Source organism: Culex pipiens, chromosome 3 (assembly GCF_016801865.2).
Source record: "Culex pipiens pallens isolate TS chromosome 3, TS_CPP_V2, whole genome shotgun sequence".
Lineage (NCBI taxonomy): Eukaryota > Metazoa > Arthropoda > Insecta > Diptera > Culicidae > Culex > Culex pipiens.
In genome coordinates this window covers 36,598,173-36,619,100 of record NC_068939.1, presented here as the reverse complement: position 1 = coordinate 36,619,100, position 20,928 = coordinate 36,598,173, and the positions used below count along the sequence as shown (strand labels likewise).

Sequence of the window (20,928 nt, the reverse complement as noted above, 5' to 3'; positions counted from 1 at the left end):
TAGAAATATATTGCATATAAGATATGTCCGTTATCGTCGATAAAATTATCGCCGATAGAATTATAGGAATAACGATAACGATAGAACTATCGTTATCGAACCTCTATAATTTTATCGTAAACGACCTTGATTTTTTTTTCAATTGTCACCGCAAATTGATCAATTTCAAAAGAACCAGTTCTTTTGAAACCACACTTACAAAACCGTATTCTTTTTGTTGTTTTTTTTTTGTGGCTTGGGTAAAATTTTACACCGACTGCACATTCTCAAAATAAGCTGGGAGGTTTCCAGAATAATGTGCAATTTGAATTTAATCCTTTCAGGCCTGAATTTAAAAAAAATATGTAGTGATTGGAAAATGATCCTGAGGACCATACGAAAATTATAGGCTACTTTAGAAAATTTTGATTTTTTAGTCATATATGACCCATCAGGCCGGAAAGGGTTAATTAAAAAATCAGCATGGGAGAGTGTTTTTTTTTCGAAAGTTTGTGTGGAAATCAACATCTGAGGACGTAGGGAAATTCTTCAAAAAGTTTAGTCCAACTCACATCATACAATTTCAATCTAGTTTCGGCTTTCGGGGAGATCTATTTTTGACGTCTTTTCTAACATCAGATTCAGAAATTATAATTTGATCTGTCGAACCTTGATACTTTCACCTTGCATCGTAATTATTGACGAGTACGCAAATACACTGCTGAAAACCATATTTATCATCGGAAACAAACAAACAAACATTAATCAGTCCAACCTTACGCAGAAACAGATCACACACACACCCGGGAAGGCCTCTCACACAGTAGAGAGAGTGCATCACTTTGTACCCAATATCACAAACGTAAGCAACTCATTCATGGGCGCGCGCATTCGCATTCCCAGCTTATTTCAATGGGGCTCTCGAACTAATTAAGTTGCACTGGCGCGGCGTGGCAATGAAACGTCTGTTGTTTTCCTAAAGCGAAAAATGGCCCTACATCGTGCGTTAGTTTGTTTTTTTTTTCGCCCGTGATATTCAAATTAGATTCTTAATTAGTACAAATGGTCACTGAGTGGCGGCAAAAGTAACAAGCAAGCAAAGAAGATGCACAAGAATAATGAATAATTAATCGTACGCAAACCTTCTGACCGGGAAGAAGCACACACAGTTGGGTAAACAGTCTCTGGTGTCTCGGAATCAGCCAACAATCCGTCAAGAAGCTCGTAGGTCGCCTTAAACCCGTGTCGTCGTCTTCCAAGTGTGGGACGCTGTCGGTTCCGAGTGATTAGATTGTTGCGAAAATGTAACATGCAAATCGGCCGACGACGACGACGTGGAGGCGCGTACTATGCATTACCATAAAAATGTCCGATTTACGGTGGACGTGAGGGAACTTACTGATCGCGGTAAGGGGAGAAGCGGCTGATGATTTTGGATAAGTGATATCTCAGCTCAAAATTTTGAAAAAAATACATAGGTGTCTAGGGATTTCGTTGGTACTGTTGTTGCCTATTGGTTTCAAAAATAAATTTTATCTTTTTTTGCTTTTTGAATTTCCAAATTTCTAGTTATAATGACTGTTTAAAGACTTAATTATTTTCTTGATTGATAATCATGCATTTTCAAATTTCAATAATTTTTCAATATTTATATTTAAAAAAAACTAAAAATCTAGCTTATTTTTTTAACTTTGGAAATTTATCAAATCGTTTCTTTGATTTCGTCTTTTGAAAATTGAGGTCTGGTGATATAAATACTACAGAAAACAATCATTTTAAGCTAAATTTCAACATTAGAAGCTGCATCTCAGCAACCAGTAGTACAATAGTAGTTTATGCAACAAGTTGCAAAAAGAGGATTTTTTCAGCACTAGGCGTACATTTATCCAACGAGGTTCACCGAGTTGGATAAATACGAACAGTGTTGAAAAAATCAAGTTTTGCAACGAGTTCCATACAACATTTTTTGCAATTCCAAAAAACACACACTGAGTGAAATTTTATGTCAAATTTTCATGTATTTTGTCAATAAATCGTTTAAATCAAAAAAATGTTGGGAAGTGTTACTTTTCGAAACAAGTGCTGAAAAGTTCAACTTTTCAGCACCCATTTGAGTACTGAAAAGTAGAACTTTTCAGCATTTATTTTGAAAAGTGTTGCTATTCGATTCTGTTATTTTTGGTACAGAAAAGTAGGTTATTTCGTCGCTCAAGAATGACAGGAAAAGTAAGTAGTTTCATGACGGAATTGCAAAAAAAATATTTAAGGCAAATTTGCAAGAAACTTTTCGATTCTAAAATAAGCCAGATGGGTCATTTATTCATTTCAAAATTATAATTTTTTTCATTTTAAAATTTCGTGTTTTTTTTCAAATTTTGCATGGTTATTTTTAGAGTGTAACAATGTTACATTAACAGAAAAAAAACATTATTTTTTTTATTTATAGACATAATAGGTTATCAGAATTTTACAAAAGAGTTTTTCGAAAAAAAATATGATTTCTGGAGCAACATTTGAAGGGAACGGTACGACATTGCTCTTACGGCCTTTCATTACACGCGTTTAAATGGGACAGATGGAACCCATCTGGCTTATTTCAGTATCGAAAAGATTCTTGCAAATTTGCCTTAATTTTTTTTTGTACTACTGGTTGCTGAGATAAAGTTTCTAATGTTGAAATTTAGCTAAAAATTATTGTATTCTGTAGTATTTCTATCACCATACCACAATTTTCAAAAGACGAAATCAAAGAAACGATTTGATAAATTCCCATAGTTAAAACAATAAGCTGTTGTGAAATTTTTGCTAAGTTCAATAAAGTTATGTATTTACTTTAATAACCTTACATTTTTTATATATTGAAAATGTTGTTGTTTTTCGAATTTTTAACCCCTGAAACTCAATCGTGTGCGTTTAAAGGTATTTTTTCGGAAAGTTTAGCTAATTTTGCATGAAATCACCCTTTGGACGATTGTTGTGAAAAATGAAAGGGGCCGTAACGCCCCATCGTCACGAGATATCGATAAATGAACCTCGGATTTGTGATCAGGGACCAAACTTATCACTTAGAGCAGTGTTTCTCAACCTTTTGCGTTCCATTCCTTCCTTGGCTGATGTTTAAGAACTTCATTCCCCCCTCCTATTTGCACCATTATTTTGAAGTTATTGTCAATGCTCACATTTTAGATGTTTACAGAAAGATTGCAATTTTCTTTCCTATTTAAAGTGTAAATACGAAATAAGTTAAAGTATAGACATCGCAGGTTTGATTTTCAAAATACCCTGTGATTTACATTTGCTTTCCATTTTTATCAGAACGCAAATTTCACTTAAAGATATCTAAAGATTAGTTCATTTTCAACAGTTACATTTTTTGAATTAATTTGAATGAATTAAAAGTCACAGAAATTTTTATTTTTAATATTTTGTCTTTAACTGCTCATATTTGATTGAATAAATCTCACAAAAAATATCTCATTTGTACTTCGACCGCGGCACCGTCAAAATCCAAGATCTGCGACGGACTAAGGCGTTAGATGGTTTTTGGGTAAACAGGTGGTTTCACTCCAAAAACTCAATGGACAAGGCAGAGCAAACCAAGGCGCGCATTAAGTGCGCCAACTGTGACGGCAACCATACCGGCAATTACCGCGGATGCGTCGCGCGCAAGGCCTACCTCTAGGAGCAGGAAAAGAGGAAGAAGAAAGCAGCAGCATCCCACCCTTCTCAGTTCAAAAAAAAAATCAAAATGTAGGGAATTTTTGCAGCTGTTGGAAAATATTTTTGTAGTTTGTAAACTTTTTTTAAAATGTGTAAAAAAGTTACCTAAACATGGTTATAACTTCAAAACGGTGCACTTTATCATAATTCTACTTCAGTACATTTTGATTGAAAATTTGATTTTGCAGTGCATTTTTAGATTTTTTGGAAAAATTTTTATATAAAAAGATAACTTAGTCAAATATTTTTTGCCCTTTCTGGAAGACATATCAACAAATTAAAAATAAATAAAAATTGTAGTTTTCGGAAATTTAAAATTCAGCAACAAAAATCCATGCATCATTTTTCGTGTAATCACTACAACATTACCGAAGACACCAAATCGATCGACAATGATTTTTCGAATTTCACATAACATTTTTGTATCCAGAAAATAACCAGACCCGTGTTTTGAAAAAAAATAGTAGTTGCAAAAAGAAGATTTTTTCAGCACGAGTCGTACATTTATCCAACGGGGTTTACTAAGTTGGGTAATTACGAAAAATGCTGAAAAAATCAAGTTTTGCAACGAGTTGCTTACAACATTTTTTGCAATTTCGAAAAACGCTTCTAAAATGGAATGTTATGTCAAACATTCATGTGTTTAGTAAAATCACCGTTAAAAACAAAAAAACACACACATATTTTACGCAATTACAACATCGCGCTATTTCAGCTCTTTAGGACCCAAATGAAAGGTAATAAATTAGGCTTTTAAGGAAAATTGTTTTTTTGAAGTTATAAAAATCTAACTTAACATTCGAACGTAGGATCGTATGGAAACTTAAAATCCAGAGTTTTTTTTTTTGAAAAGGTTCAATAAACCAAATTTTTATTTTTTGCTTTTTGGGTGTTTTTGAATACCCCTGACTCAAGGCGGTTTTTAAAATACCCAAAAAGCAAAAAAAAATAAAATTTGGTTTATAGGACCTTTTCAAAAATAAATCTAGAAATGCTGTTTCGGTAATCTCGGTATCAAAGAGCCTATGTTCTTCGAAAAATTTTACATAGCATCTAAAACAAATTGTGGATTTTCATCAAGGGACCATCCATAAACCACGTGGACACTTTTTTGGGAATCTGTTACCCCCCCCCCCCCCTCCCCTTCGTAGACAATTGTACATACAAAAAAATCTTTTTTCTATGGATCGTGGACAATCGCCATGCCCCCCCCCTAAAGTGTCCACGTGGTTTATGGATGGCCCCCAAAAGATTTCCATGATTTTATTTTTTAGAATAAATCTGGGTTTTCGAACAACTTTTTTTTACCAAAACTACGAAATCTTGAAAATTTAAGCGACGCAATATGTACAATTTTGTCAAATAATCGCGATTTTTTTTTTTTATCACATGTCATTTTGAGTACAGTTATCGAAATATCAGACAATTTCACGAATATTTCAAGAAATTGTGTCTAAGATAGCGTTGGTTGAAAAAGTTCACGGATTTTTTAAAGTTTCGTTTTTTTTTAATTTTCTTTCCAAAATAGTTTTTTAGCATATCTTTAATGATGTGTTATTTGACAACGACTATTTTTGAAAAAAAATAGGGAAATTTGTAGAATTCAGATGGTTTAACTTATTTTATGACCTCAAAAATTTTTTGTTTACATCTTCTTTTTGAAAAACATGTTCTATTTTTATTTGATTTTTAATTAAATACGTTTATTTTAATCAAAAATTTGTTAAAAATGGGCAAACGGTGAACAATCTGGCAAAATCTGTCAATATCTGGCACAGAGAAGGGTAAATCTTTATTCTGGCTGACACTTGAAAAATCTGGCATTCCCAGATTTATCCGGCAACCTGGCAACCCTGCTCAAAGGTGAAGTTTGTATGGGAAAATCGAAAAAATGTATGAAAACCCCAACTTTTTTCGGTTTTGTCTGCACAGATTGCTACTTCCATCCGAAAATTCCCAAAAGTGAGATTCTCATTGGAAATTTAATGCTCTACAACTTTGTAGAACATTTTTTTCGCCAGCTTTAGGCTCGGGTATCAATGTGTTAATCTCAACCAATTTCACTCAAAATTTGCACAGATGCTTGAAATAACCCAATAAACAGTTTTCCGCTTGTGGAGTAGAGGGAATTTTTTTTCTGGGCACCCTAATGTCCAGCTTTGTTTGTCATATCGCTACTAAGCGTAATTTTCAAGTATTCAAACAGGATGCGGCTGTGCCTGTAATTACTTAAATATGCACCGGTATAATTTGAACAAATCTTTTACAAATCGATCGATACAAAACATTCCACAAAAAAACGCCACAGAATCAGATCCCACCAATTAAGTTGCTCCCGTTTTCCCGATAAATGGTTCACATCCGGTCCCAAGGCGCGATCAATTGTTCATTATCAGCTGCATTACTGAATTAAACTGGAAGAAAAAATTGCATTAATTTTACGCAACTCACGTGACTGCATCTGCCCTAAATGACGACCAGAGAAAAGCCGCTTATTCCCACAGGTTTTACCGTTTTTCTCGAGAGTCCAATTAGCGATCGTTATAAAGTGCATTTTTACTCAATATTAGCTGAACCTAGATAATGCGCTCGATGACGTTAATGATGGCACTTATGAATAAGGCGCGGGTCGCGTGCTTAACGATAGGGGGGGGTCTCGATCGGAATCAGCGTTTTCGCTAGAAAAACCGTTGTTTTTAATTGCCAGGAGAGCGAATATTTTAACGGAATGAAATTAGTTTGAATTATCACGCGCGCTTCATATTTATAGGAGATTAGTGCATATCGTTACTTACAAGCAATTTCGGTTAGAAAAACAAAAGTGTAAAAGTGTACCAATAGTCAAACGGAACAATAACAAAATGAGCAAAGTAAAAGTATTTATATTTAAAGCAAATAAAAGTATTATATAAATAAGATTCTCTGGAGGTTTCAATTCGGATGACACTTTCCCAAAAATAAAAACAAATCAAATTTAAGGTAGCACATTTTATTAGAAAATACAGAAGATATATACAAAAGCTTTTTTTTTGTCATTTTCTCGTAAATTCGGCAGCATTTTGAATACAAAACAAAATAAGGGTACACAGCAAACAGGAAAGTTGTCCTTCTCCACCCATCACCAGCGCGCGGACACGTGTCTTCTTGACAAGCCAAGAACTGCACGTGGCCCGCCTGCTTGGACGGAGAGGACACCACTTCCGATTTGGTATTATCGAACAAGTAAACAATAAACAAAATAGCACGGGACAGGGGAATATCCGCAAATCCTTTGGATCGCTAGCTTCTACGCCAGAGTTCGCTCTCCGTTGACTTGGCGAACTCTGGGTTCCGGAGGTCCGGGGTGGGGTGCGCGTTGAGTCAAGTATGGGATGGAAGAAACGGGAAGGGCCGGGGGTTGGAGGAGCAGGGTGGGAAATCGTGCGTCGTAGCCATCACTTAGTACCAGTATCCTCCGTACAGTCCTCCGTAACGGTATCCGCCGTATGGGTAGCCTGTAAGAGAGACAAAAGGGCAAGTTTGAAATATCGCCGGGCCCCGCCAACAGGTCTCGAACTCACGACCCCATCCGTAGCTGTATCCGTAAGGGTAGCCGCCGTAGTAGCCTCCCGGGTAGCCTCCGTAGTATCCGTAACCGTACGAGGAAGCGCCCTGCAGGTCCTTGTCCTCGGAGCCCGCCTCGAGGTCATCGGCGGCGCTGCCCGCACCCGGGGCGGCACCCGCAGGCCGGGGAGCGATCGGCTGTCGCGCCGCACCGGGCTGCTGGGGCGCGGGGATGGCGGACACCAGCGCGAACAGCGCGACCACGGCGAACAGGATGGTCTGAGAAAGAATTGGAGAAATTATTAAATTTCTTTTATTTTTTTTTATTCGGTATTGTAAAATAGTACTGAAATCAAACTAAAACTGTTTCAAAATCTTAGGTTTAATGATTAAGGTGGCTTTAGGTTACTCATGAAAGTATCAACTGATGCATTCTCGGACCTAAACGCTAAACACATTGATTATATGTTTAATTATAATTACCCAAGTAACATTTTTTTTTCCACGAGTTCTACAAGAGCTCTTCAAGATAGCTACAGCATAGCAGTTTGGACCGCGGTAGGATAAAACTCTCTTCAAGTATTCTTCCAAACTCCTAGAGAAGTTTTGAAGAGAATTTTATCCTACCGCGGTTCAAACTGCTATGCTGTAGCTATCTTGAAGAGCTCTTGTAGAACTCCTGGAAAAAATGTTACTTGGGTATGCTAGCAGTTATATCGATAACTCTTGTAGGTCCCAAGTAACATTTTTAAACCAACTAGCCACCACCAAGTTTTATTACGGTTTTATGGTAGCATATTGATGGCTTAGTAGCTTTATTTTGGCATTCCCCGAAACCAATTAGCAAAAGCTAATTATTAGGTTCTAACAAGGTTTTATGCCTTGGACATAAAACCTGGTGAAAATAACAGCCAACTGGCTTTCAATAACGTTTTATGAATGTTTTAAGAGAGTCTTAAAAACCAGATGACAATGCCATGCCAAACGGTTTTATCGCATGATTCTTTAAAACCAAGGTTGTTGTAGCTGTCAAGTGCCATGATTGACCGCCATCTTGGCAGAAAAAAATATAAAAGCATTATTAAATTTGATAAAAACACACATTTAGGCTGAATTTCGGACATAATTAGCATAGCGATAGAAGATAAATAATAAGTTGAACATTTTTTTCCAAAGAATTATTTTTGATGAAGCGAGCTGATTTTTTTGGCTCTATCTCCCCCATATTTTTACAATCATATTTCAACCGCAGCTGAATTTGAGTAACCAATTGCGAGAAATATGCTTTCAAATTACTTTAATGACCGTCATCAGGGGTGACATTGAGTCTGGGGGGTGAAATTGGGTCATACAAATTTCAGCATTGGGTTTTAAGAGGGGTTTAACGGGGTTCTGAGGATCTTTTTACGACTTAATGGGTTTAATGTTGGTTTCAGTTGGGTTTTATAGCGGTTGTAACAGCTATGATAAAGCCTAAAATGTTACTTGGGGTATTAGTTCAGCACGGTTTTCCAGACTTTGATTGATATTCACCGTTCAAACCTTATTGGTAATTTTTCTCTCAAAATGTGGCAAGCTTTAAATTAATTTTACTTGCATGTTGGACCTCTCCCAATTTATACAATCAGTATTGAATACAAGAAATCGATTGGGGCTTTAACTACATTTAACTACATATTCTTTCAGAATGCTTTACTGAAAATAATAATCTGTTTAATAACTAACAAAAATCACAACTTCCGTTCGTCAAGGAAAAAATACAAATTTAATTAATAATTTAAAATCTTAAGTGTCTACGTTTTCTAAATAAAGTTTTTAAATATAGTTTCATAACTCTTATTGTGATTATGAATATTTTTTTAAAAAATGTTGAACAAAATGATGATAAAACTTCTAGCATTACTTAATTTTTTTTGCATGGCAATTCCAAATTTTATTAAAGGTTTACTGTGAATAAAAATTAATAATAAGAACCAATTCTTTTTTCCAAACAATTAACGCCAATTATTCAATCTGTTGTCTCAACATTCAAATATTGCCTAAAGAAAATGCCAAAATATTGATAAATAAAGCAAAAAAAAAGTTCGATTTTTACGACACAAATAGTTACAATTTTTATGAAATTTGGGAATTTTGCACGCCAATTATTTTAACAAATTAAGTTAAGCCTTTGGCTCTGGCTGGGTTCGAGGAAGTGGGCAAAAAGATTAAAAATTAAATAACAAGGCATAGTTTTAACACTTCAATAAAAAAAAAGTAGTTAAAATGTGTTTTAGACTAGCTCAAACAATTTTAGCGAAAACAAAACTTTCAAGCGGGACTGTATTTTTTTTAAATTCGAGCGTTTTTTATGATCCAAAACATGATGGAAATGGTTCTAAACTCAGGGGAGCGCATTTTAAATTGATTTCAGATGATTGCACTTAACATTTTATTAAAATTTTGAAGATTTTCGAAAATTTTATTTGCTTCCTGATTTTTCGGGCCGACAAAAACTTAAAAAATATAATCATTTATTAGAAAAAATATTTTTTTTTCCATTTTCCTTCTGCTTCAAATTATTTCGAAAAAGAGGAAAAAAATATTATTTCAAAAAAAATCACTACAAAAAAAGTATATCAGACCGATGCAAAAAATTATATAAAAAGATTTTTTTCCTCGACTCTGATCGAAGGATTGGGACAAAATACAATTTCTGAAATTTAAATAAATAAAAACAATGTTAGAAGATAGATAATACACCCGTACTGTTGATTTGCAATCATAACTTTAAAAAAAGGAAAAAAGATTTGAAGAAAATTAATTTTGGTCATTGCAAATTTTATTTGAAAGTTTTTTCCTCCTCAAAATATTCCCTAATAAATAAATCAGGGGACAAAAAAAATACTAAAATAGATATTTCCTTGTAAATACATACTTGAAAATTCGATAGCCATTGTTTTCAGAATACATTGCATAATGCTTATTCATGTCTTTTTCAATCAAATTAAGAATTTTTTATCTTTTTATATTTTTTGAATTTTGGAACCACAAAAAAAAAAGTTTTGGAGAAAAAAAAGTCATACCTTAATTGCTTTACGCAAATATTCGATAGTAATTCAACTGTAATGATTTATGAAGCAATTTGTGATACTTTTCGCAGTTTTTTTGTAGGTCAGGCATGAAATTTGGAATGAAGTATTTTTTTGGTTACAAAAACTTTGAAAAATATTTGAACCAACATTAAAAAAGTCAATTTAAATAAAAACATGGCTAAAACGATTATTTTTCCATTTTCTTTCATATAGAACTCTTTATAAATTTTCAATTTTGTGTGATTAATTGGAAATAGACATAAATTTTTACGATATGTATTTCACGATTTCTTACATGCTTTGGTCTTTTTAGCAGTCGCATGACTGTAATTATGCCTCAACACTCTAACTTTAATGGTAACTGTATAGTGAATCTTTTAATTTTAACTTCAAATCGAAATTTCTCACAAACTTTTTAATGAAGTGAACTTTGGCTTATTGCTGAGTTTAACTTTACATTTTTACTGATATTTCATCAATTTTGGTTAGGAAGTTAGGAAATGGCAACATTCCTTGAACTTCCTGCCTCAACCCTTTTAAATTGATAGTTATTTAATACATTCTCAGCTCAAATGTTTGTTAACAAAAAATATTTTTGCACTTTTTTCTGTTTTGCTGAAAATCTCACTACCCCACACACAAACCCACTAAATCACTAAAAAGACTTCAACGCTTTCGTCGATGCAACAAACGACGAACTTCTCCAGAAAAATTTACTCGTTTCCTTTTTTACTATTAAACACATTTTTTTTCACTGTAATCCTTTGAATATCTGTTACCAGGACACTCACTGCTTTGAACGATGCCATTGTTTTGCCTTTAGTTTTGTTGTTGTTGCTGGATCACAGCTAGGGTGCTGGACGAGAGCTTAGAAGTTTTTGTTTGGAGCTGAGAAGACACCGTGGAGAACTGACTGCCGATAAGAAGTTTTCCGGCCGTTTATATAGTCAACGCTAGTTGCAGCGCCCAGCACTGAGTCGATACTAACTATTAGAGAGGGACGGAGAAAAAAGTTGCAAGATAATAGTAGCTTAGTCGGCGGCGGCGCAGCGCAGGGAGGAGAGACGAGAGACTATAGGTTTCCGAGTTCTAAGTGCGTCGTCCCACATGTCTTGGGAAGCAGCAGAAGAAGAAGAGACAGCACGATGATTTGATTAGGGAGGGGTGGGGTGACCACCCTCTCCCTCCCCTTTTTGTTGGTCAGATTGGCCGATGGCACATTTTTCAATGTCATTTGGCTTGTTTTAGAGACCGACGGCGGCGGCTCGATGGTCAGCGCGAGCGAACGATGGGTATTGTTCTTGGCCACGACCTGACCCTCCACCCTCCCTTCTGGGAGCGAGGGTGGAGGGGTGGAAATTGGCACGCAGTTCTCTAACCAATTATCCGGCAATAGTTGCGGGATTTAAGATGCGTTGTTTTTTTTTTGTCTAATGTTTGCAAACGGCAAAGCGGATGGAAAATTGGTCTCCGATTTGGTGAAGATGCGAAAACAATTCTCTGTCGATGCTGCTGGAAAACGGCACTTAACTTGACTCGAGTTGAGGGTGGATGAAGCGATAAAATAAAATAACATAGTGGAAAATTGTGTACACGGCCGACCGCAACTATGTTGTGGGAAAGCACGTGTTGTGTATGTGTTTTGTGATGGAAATTATGCTACGCGTCATGCATTATAGGTGTTACTTTGAATTGCGGGCGAGCATCTGCCGCTGTTGTGTAACGTAATGGGTCAAGTGTGTTGGACTAAACTGTGCATTTAGATGGATTTGAAGCCTCTCGAGTACACACTGTAAAAGAAGTTGAATTTCGGATTGTTTTTTGAAATTTCTGCTTAAATATATTTTTTAAAGACGGTAAAAAATGATGGTTCAACACATTAATGGTTGAATATTATATCTTTTGTGTAATTTTACCTAAATTAATTTGAATCAAGTAAAATTCAGCAGAAACCAATGAAAACTTTTACAGTTCCTTATGCAAGATTACACTTTTTAACATTGGATTTGTTGCAGAAAATGTCACATTTTATAACATTTTTTGCAGCAAGCCCGTAGATCATTTTTGCCTGCTTGTAAAAAATTCAGCGATCTGCAGTTCTCACCAACACATATTATGCTGGCCCATCCCCAAGCAACACGCCAAAGAGAAGCATATCTTGGTGCTCTTTCACTCTCTTTTCATCAAGCGTCCATGGCGCTGTGATAGCGTGTCGGATCAATAACCAAGAAGTTTGTGGTTCAATCCTCGTTCTGCTAAGTGTTTTTTTTTGTGAAATACAACCAAAAAGCCGTCGGTAATGTAGATAATTGTCGGAACCGGGCAAAAATGCCATACTCCAATATCGCAAAAAATGCATGAGGACAGATTTCGTGCAGATTCTGATATACTTTCATGCCGCCATGCATCACAATCATGCGACTGCCAGTTGGGTGAAAGAGACGAGTTTTTCCTACTTCCGCTATATATTTTAATATCTTGGCAGATACGTATTTCGTCTACTACTTGCAGACTTCATCAGTGTTCTGTTCTCTACTGAAGGTTCATCGCTGGTGTATCCGTTTGTAGTTACTGTAGGTACTACCTCCTCGTTCGTTGGTGCCTGTATAGGTAACATCTTAAACAGCCACCTTTATTTATCATTATTGATCCCTGTTTTGCCTGATGGGATTGGAAGTTTGAAGATAGTTCGAGGACCCTTCTGGTTCTTGCTCTGTGTTTAGGCGGGGCCAGACAATGCCCAATGACCTCGGAATTGGATCTCTGCCATCCTGAAATGGGTCATTGGAAGCAGCGCGAGGGCTGTCACCACCACATGGGACTGAGAAATGTTGTATCAGCATAAACCTAGTCTGATACAAACTATACTTTCCCATAATTTTGCTGCCGGCCAGCGGGTATTGGATTGGACGACACACACACACAGTAACCTCATTTTGGCGCCACCTACATTTGAAACACAGTCGCGCTGCAAGACCTCAATTGCTTTGATGAATATTTTTACATATCATAAACCGGGGTGACATTGAGAGGATTTCAATTTATTTTTCTATTATTCAACCGATTGGACTTTTCTCATCATTCATATTTCTAAAAATAGGGGAAATATACCCATTTTAATCACATTATGCCGTTCGTCCAATTTTCATCACTTTTGCCGTTTTCCGATATTAAATCAACATTTTCAGGTGTATCAACAATGATGAGTTGCTTGCTCACTTTTTTGGGCTATTTATTACTTTGGAACAGTCAAAAACATTTTATTTAAGTGCTTTAAAAAATAAGTTTTGTAGAAAAAAAATATTTTGAAAACCGGAGATGACTTTGATAGTCGCTGTGTTTCTTGCCAATTTCAGCTTAAAAGTGTAAAAGTTGTATATGTCTAATTTACCTCTCTTATAGTGTTTTATTTGGAAAATTCACAAACAAATGTTAAAATAGTTCATGAACTTTTAATAAAATTTACACAAATTTTTTGTTAAGTAAATAAAAAGTTCCAAGTTTGATCAATCTTCATTAGAGATTGTTATTTCATACAAATATAAATTTTTGTTGCCACCAACATCAATTTTGTAACAAAATTCAAAAATATTCGAATTTTCTTAGAAAATTGTTTTACTGAAATTGCCTGTGAATCTTAAGAAATTCTTTATTTCTGTTTCGAAAACACTTGAAACTCAAAATCAAACTCATATAGGCATTTATCCTTCCCACTTTTCAACGGTCTGATAGCCGTGTGGGCAAAGACGACAGTTTTTTTTCTGCGAGTGCTGGGTTTGAATCCCGTCAGTTACTTTTTTGCATGTGTTTCGAATAACCGCACATGCTGTGTGTAGTGCCCTTTCTCACAAAAGTGCATGCGATTTTACCATAGGATATTTTCCTGTGCACCCAAGTTAAAAAAGCAAAGCAATCCACTTTAACGACCCCCGGGTCTTTTCTGGTCTCTGTTGCAAGTTTCTGCTCATTTCTAGGCGTCCGTTATGTGTGGTGAGTCACCCAAAACCTCTTTTACGCAAATGGACCGACGTTTTACTTCCCCATCCGATAGAAGGCCAAAAATAAGGCGGGAATCGAACCCGCGCCCCATAGCAACTTAGGGATCGGCGGCCGATCAAAATACCAATCAAAAACCTAAATTTAAAAAAGTGACAAAAATACTTGTTGGGGGGAGGGGGAGGTTTGATGTGTTTGCCTTTCTTACAAATGAAAGGTTTAAGGTTTGCTTTTGGAAAAACGTTTTTTTTTAGAAATCTTAAAAAAAATCGTGTTCGGCGGGGAATCGTCCCAGAAAAAAATTCTATTATTAATTTGAAGGTTATGATGCGCTCTTTCGATTGAATTTTGGCCCAAACCCCGGAACTCAAAGCCTGATTTTTGAGAGCTCTTTTTCTGAAATACTTGTGCGATGTCTGTATCCGCTCTTAAAAATCATCATTGGAAAACCACTCGTAAAACTCACAATTTGTATATATCAAATTTGTAGCCGTGGGGTCAGAGACGAACATTTTATTTTTCGATTCACAATTTTTGACCAGTAAATGTGGTCAAAGCCATTTTTAGAGGTATTTTTTGGACTATTTTACAGATAACACTTTCAAATTAAAAGAATTCAGTTTCAAACAAAATGCCATTCGAAAACATGCGCCATACACGGCTTGGGCCCAAAACTTGAAGCTTTTCCAAAATGTATTTCCAGAGATATAGCGATATTAGTGTTTTTCGTCTTATTTTTACCCTATTTTTTCCTATTAAATTTTTGGTTTTATACAGAATCATATACTGAACATCAAATTCGAAGTCCCGGCTCGTTCTCGCTCGAAAGATCGACAAGTCGTCAAGTCGAAGCATAAACGCCAGCACATTTACGCTTGCGCGTGAAAGTGTTCTTTCTGGCTTCTCATAATAGATCGACAAAGTGCAATATCGATACATATTTTTTTAAGTTAATCATAGACTTACATTAAAGACTGGGTACCCTTTATTTTTTTCTAATAATGTCAATTATCTTGCGACCCATAATATCGAGGTTTTTAAGCGAAGATGGCGTTCGAATGGTGAACGCCCGAAATGTCAAAATCACGCAGTGGTACCAACATTACGGAACAAGTGTGCCATGGCATGACAGCCACATTTTTTTTCTAATGTTGGTGCTACTGCGCGATTTTGACATCTCGGGCGTTCACCATAAGAACGCCATCTTCGCTTAAAAACCTAGATACTTCTGAAATTTAAAAAAAAATGCATTCGAGGTTTAGTCTAAAAAGATTCGAAGCTTTAGGTCTAATTCTCACTGGGTGGTATCATTATGTTTCTGATAAATCAATTGCACCAATATATTTTTCGGAGTTTCATAATTTTGTTAGAAAGGCTCTATTTCACCTCTGGTGATATTAAATTGGATATTTTTTTTGATTTTTTTTTTCATTTTGAACAGAGTATAGAAAAAAATTAAAAAAACTGGTAGCATATTAATTGAATAAAAAACATTATTATATTATAACAATCAGTTCGCGTTCTTGTTTGAAAAAGAAAAAAGCAGCTCCGTTTGCTAAAGTAGGCTAATCATGAGAATGAGAATAGAACATTCTTGAAGATTTTGCTCGTACTGACAAACCACAGCAGCGTTCTTGCTGCTGGTTATGCGTAGCGGTTGGGCTCTTCTAGATAAAAACAATACAATACGAATACCGAAGAAGCTGTTGTTGTTGGGAGTGAAACCGGGTAGAGCGCGGAATCAAACAACAAATAAATTACCATCAAATGCGAGGGGGAATTATAAATCAAACCCAACTAAATTGGTCACTAAGTGCAAGAATGTAAATTATCCACAACTGAGTGCGACTGCGGAAGACAATAAAAGCACACACTTTGTTCCAGATGGTTTACAGAGTGGATTCGCTAACAAGTCAATATTTTGAAATTAAAATTTATAAACCTCTACTTGAACAGGTGTGCAATCAATCTAGTTTTCAGCTGTGATCCTTATATAACACCTCGAATAAAAATATGTAAATCACAGTCAAGCAATCAAAACGAGCTTCGATTATTTCGCCCTAAGAATAGCTCGGCGTAGCACCTGTTGGGGTCCTCGATCGTTCCCTGATCAATTTTCATATAAATTTATTATTCAACGTGGGACACACACGACCATCCGGCACGCCGCAGAGCAATTACAATTAGTTCGCGCCGGCTCGACATTCCTCGCGGTTCCAGATGTGTCGCGCGGGATACGCCCCTCCGTGACCTCAGCGTGGATATCTCGAGGGTGTAACGAGCTGGTGGTTTTAATTCCCACCTGATTGGCCAATTCGGAATGTTGTTACGGAAATCGAAGGCCACAGTAATCGTTTGTAATAGCCCTTGATTGATCCTCATTGATGAGCGCAACCTAACCGTAACGACCTTGGGATATTCTCCGAAATATTGGATCTTTTCTCGAATTTGAAAGCTCAATCAAATCGACTCGCGCGGTGCGTGGGGTAATCGTTGCAACATCGGCAATTGGGCTTGTACAAAATAATTTTTAATGACATGCAGAAGCAGTGAGATGGAAGAAATGGTACGCAATCGCGGAGTCATCAACAGGTACTTGAACCGCACAGCCAGAAAGTGTGATAAGCGATGTTGAGCCAAGCATTTAGAGCCGATCAACGGCAATTGATGAAATTATTAATTGGCCTCTGTTTGGTTCGATTGGTCAATTTATGTGGGTGCTCAATGAGGTAGTTTAAATTTGCTTCGAGAAATTTATTTGCTTTCATAAATTTGATTGAAGGCAGCGTGAAGTCATCGCTATAAATTTCCACCAATCAACACCTGTCCTGTCAATCGAATGGAGACATCCCGTTGACAGCATCCTCGTTTAGTTTCAATTAGCCAACCAGCTGCTGGATGGATTACTGTCTGGGAAACTGACGATTGTCGCACGCGATCACCGTCTCATGTAATCTGCTTTCGATTGTGACTCGATAGAGAATCGTGCACGACCCTAATTAATGCACATATTATGGGCACGGTTGGGACCATCCAGCATCGATGGCTCATGATACATGTACCTACTTGTTTTTATTTGAATTATTCGCTCGAAATCGGTGGGATTGCTCCACAATTCGCGGAGGTTGGTGTTGCAATGCGGATGTGATGAATTATTCAAAGTTTGGATTGAAAACATAGGGATGGTTTCACTTTCAGGTTGCTGTACCTTGGATACCAGCAAAATTATTTTAGGCCTTTTTTTATTTTAACTTCTTCACAATTTTCTCAAAAAGTTGACGGATTATTTTTAGACAATTTATTTCAAAATATTACAAAAAACTAACTTAATTTACCTATGTGGTTGATGCCTTCCTCATCCCTTACCAAAATTGGTTCACATAAATGAATTGATTTTAATCAATGAATGAAATGAAAATTAGGTACCGTACAACGGGGTGACTTTTATAGGTTTGAGATTTTTCCGCAAAATGAAGAGTAAAAATAAAATACGTACGGAATGCTATGAAATCATACTAATAATGGTAGAGAAATGTTAAAAAAATCAAATTATTCGCTCTACAGCATTGCCTTGGCGTTCTCGATTGCGAGATTCCTACTCGAAACTAGGTGTCCGAAGGCTTGATTGTTGAGGCAATTGCAAACCTCTTTTTACATCTTAGCTTCCATCCACCCCGGGATTCGAACTGACGACCTTTGGATTGTTAGTCCAACTGCCTACCAGCGACTCCACCGAGGCAGGACCCAGGGAGACGACTCCTACACCCTCTAAGTTAGACCGGGGCCAACATTTACTTCCCCGTCCGACGGAAGGCGTGGTCAGACAAATTTCGTCTCGAAAAATGCCACCGGGACCGTCTGGGATCGAACCCAAGCCGACTGGGTGAGAGGCAACCACGCTTACCCCTACACCACGGTCCCGGCAGAGAAATGTTCAAAGTACTTCAAGAAGAAGTTTTCATAAAATTTTGAAAAAAAAATAGTTAGTTAACTACAATTAAGAAAATTATGATAAATAGCATTATTTAAATATTCTCAAAGTGTCATGATTTTCACAATGAACATGAGTTTGAATCCGAAAACGGAATTCATTTTCGGATTCTTTGGACAATTTTCCAATAGGAACAGTTTGAATATAATAAATATCATGTGTTTTTAAAATATGATTTAATTTTTTTTACAATTTTACAGGCAAAATTTATATATTTAAATTATAAAAACTTTTGAATCGTGCTTCGAATTCACTTTATCATGCAATATTAATCGATAATTTTATTTAAAAAAAATCTAGTTTTGACAAATTTCAGGCAAAATTGTGACTTTTAAACAATTTTACCTAAAATTTATAAGTATTTTGTCAAAAAGCTTGTAAACTTAGTAAACTAAATACAAACTTTTTTTTTCTTATGAACTATATTAGCAACCTTAGCGATGGTAAATTTGACATAAAGTTATTAAATAGATCTGGCTTGAAAATAGTACATAAATTTTACTTAAGTGGTCATAACATGAAATAATGTTGCCAGATTGTCAATATTTTGGACTCGTTTGGAAGGTCTTTCGATAGCCAATTCAACAATAGTTAGGTCCAATGATTTAGTTTTAATACAGATAAGTGTGATTTGGTTTCAAGAAAGCACTTAAATATCACTTAACTGATCATAACTTGTAACAGGGTTGCCATTTCGCCAGTATTTTGGACTCGTTGAAAAGGTCTTTCGATTACTTATCTAACATGCTGATATTTGAAAAGATTTTGCGAAAATTGCGAAAGGACAATCATGGACGCTATTTAAATAATATAAAAAAATGATTTTTTCAGTGAAATAAAGTTAGTTTTTTGGCGGTTATTTTTTGAAAAAGTTGAAACATTTTATCACAAAACTGTTCAGTACTTTTCGACTGAAAATTTGATTTTACATTAAAAACTTCAGTCAAATTAAAAAAAATACGCATTTTGGGAAATGATATTGTGTGAAAAATTTAAATTAAAAAAACAGCATAAATGTTTTTTCCATGTGCCATTGTTTTTTGAATAGTCCTCACCAATACCTACAACTTTGCCCAAAGCACCAAATCGATCAAAAAAATCTTTCAAAAGATACTGATTTTCGAATATTTACGTACCATTTTTGTGTGGACAGCTGCCAAGAATGTATAGAGCCTTTTATTGGTGTACCAATGACACTTCTTTGGTTTGTACCACGAATGAAACAAAAAAAATGCACGAAATCCGCCGATTTCGTAGAGAATTGCTCGCATCAAAATGAAATTGGTAATCCAAAAATCCCAGTGTCCATTCCTGAAAATATTTTTGAGAATTTCCTGTATATTTGTCTAAGAAAGATAAAAAAAAAATATGAAGGGAAACAATAAACTTGATGTTTATTTAACAGCACTCAAGTTTCGATTTTCAATGTCAAAAATGAATGATTGTTAAATTTTGTGATCCCTTAGAATAAAATAAAATTTTGTTCAAATCACATTTCAAACATTCAATATTACGCTCTTTGAAATGGTCTTTAAGTATTGAATCATTCATTTTTTATTATTGATTACACAGTCCAACAAAAAATCAAATGTTTCTTGTCTCTGAGACGAGAATATGTGTTCCTAGTAAATTTTTGCCTGCTGAATCCGAATCCGGGTCCAGAATTGATCCAAATGGTCCCAATTTCGAGATACACCCGTTTGAAATGTTAGTTTAGGCCAAAATTAGCTACCTTGTTGACTATTTTACAAAAGAACTATTGAATAAACAAATAAACCAATACATGTATCTTAAAGTTCACGTTCTCCTCTTTCTGAAACACCCCTGGTTTTTAAAATTTGATTGTTTCTACGCATATTTATAGCCATTTTAAAATAAGAATTTGACTTGCATGCAAGTTGGAAAAAATTGAATGAGAACCAACTGAAAATATAATTTTAAAATGGCTATAAATATGCGTAGAAACAATCAAATTTTAAAAACCAGGGGTGTTTCAGAAAGGGAAAAACGTGAACTTTAAGATACATGTATTGGTTTATTTGTTTATTCAATAGTTCTTTTGTAAAATAGTCAACAATGTAGCTACTTTTGGCTTGAACTAACATTTCAAACGGGTGTATCTCAAAATTGGGACCATTTGGAGCAGTTCTGGACCCAGATTCGGATTCAGCAGGCAAAATTCTACTAGGAACACATATACTTGTCTCAGAGACAAAATCTTGTTGGACTGTGTTATCGGACTATCCATTTCTTGATATCGGTATTTGAAAAATGAATACTTTTTGAGAGACAATAAAAATCATAAATTTTATTTTTCTAAATATTCAAGTGACGAAAGTAATCCTTCAATGTTTCTCAGAAAACTTTTTCAAAATTCTCTTAGCCAAAATGTCAAAGTGGCTCTACTGTACAGCCACTGACAAAACGACAGCCACGAAAAAACGAAATTTTGAAAAATCCTAAGATATATTCAGAGAACCAGAGAGCTAGGCTCGATGCTTTAGGTAAAAATAAGAAACTGTGCCAATTTTGAGCCAAATCGGTTAAGGTTTAAGGGTCACTTTTGGTAGCTGAAGTTGGTATGGAAAAATTTTCAAAAATGTATGGGGAAAAGCAAAAAATTCA

The 20,928-nt window shown here is 35.6% G+C and overlaps 1 protein-coding gene across 2 annotated transcripts; it reads right to left on the bottom strand.

The window, feature by feature from the left end:
- Positions 1–6,672: 6,672 nt before the first annotated feature.
- Positions 6,673–11,267, bottom strand: LOC120415800 (shematrin-like protein 1). Of its 2 annotated transcripts, none has more exons than XM_039577425.2 (3): positions 11,108–11,267; positions 7,260–7,521; positions 6,673–7,193 (listed from the first exon to the last, which is right to left on the bottom strand). In XM_039577425.2, exons 1-3 carry the CDS (start codon positions 11,123–11,125, stop codon positions 7,138–7,140), a joined length of 336 nt encoding a protein of 111 aa, XP_039433359.1. In that variant the 5' UTR covers positions 11,126–11,267; the 3' UTR covers positions 6,673–7,137. The 2 variants fall into 2 exon arrangements, with proteins under 2 accessions (XP_039433359.1, XP_039433360.1); XM_039577426.2 differs by having other exon boundaries at positions 7,263–7,521.
- Positions 11,268–20,928: the final 9,661 nt, after the last annotated feature.

Bases quoted from the DNA above. Each gene is read 5' to 3' on its own strand.
- LOC120415800 (XM_039577425.2), bottom strand. The intron at 7,194-7,259 runs GTGAGTTCGAGA...TCTCTCTTACAG, and splicing joins ATACAGCTACGGATGGGGTC to GCTACCCATACGGCGGATAC.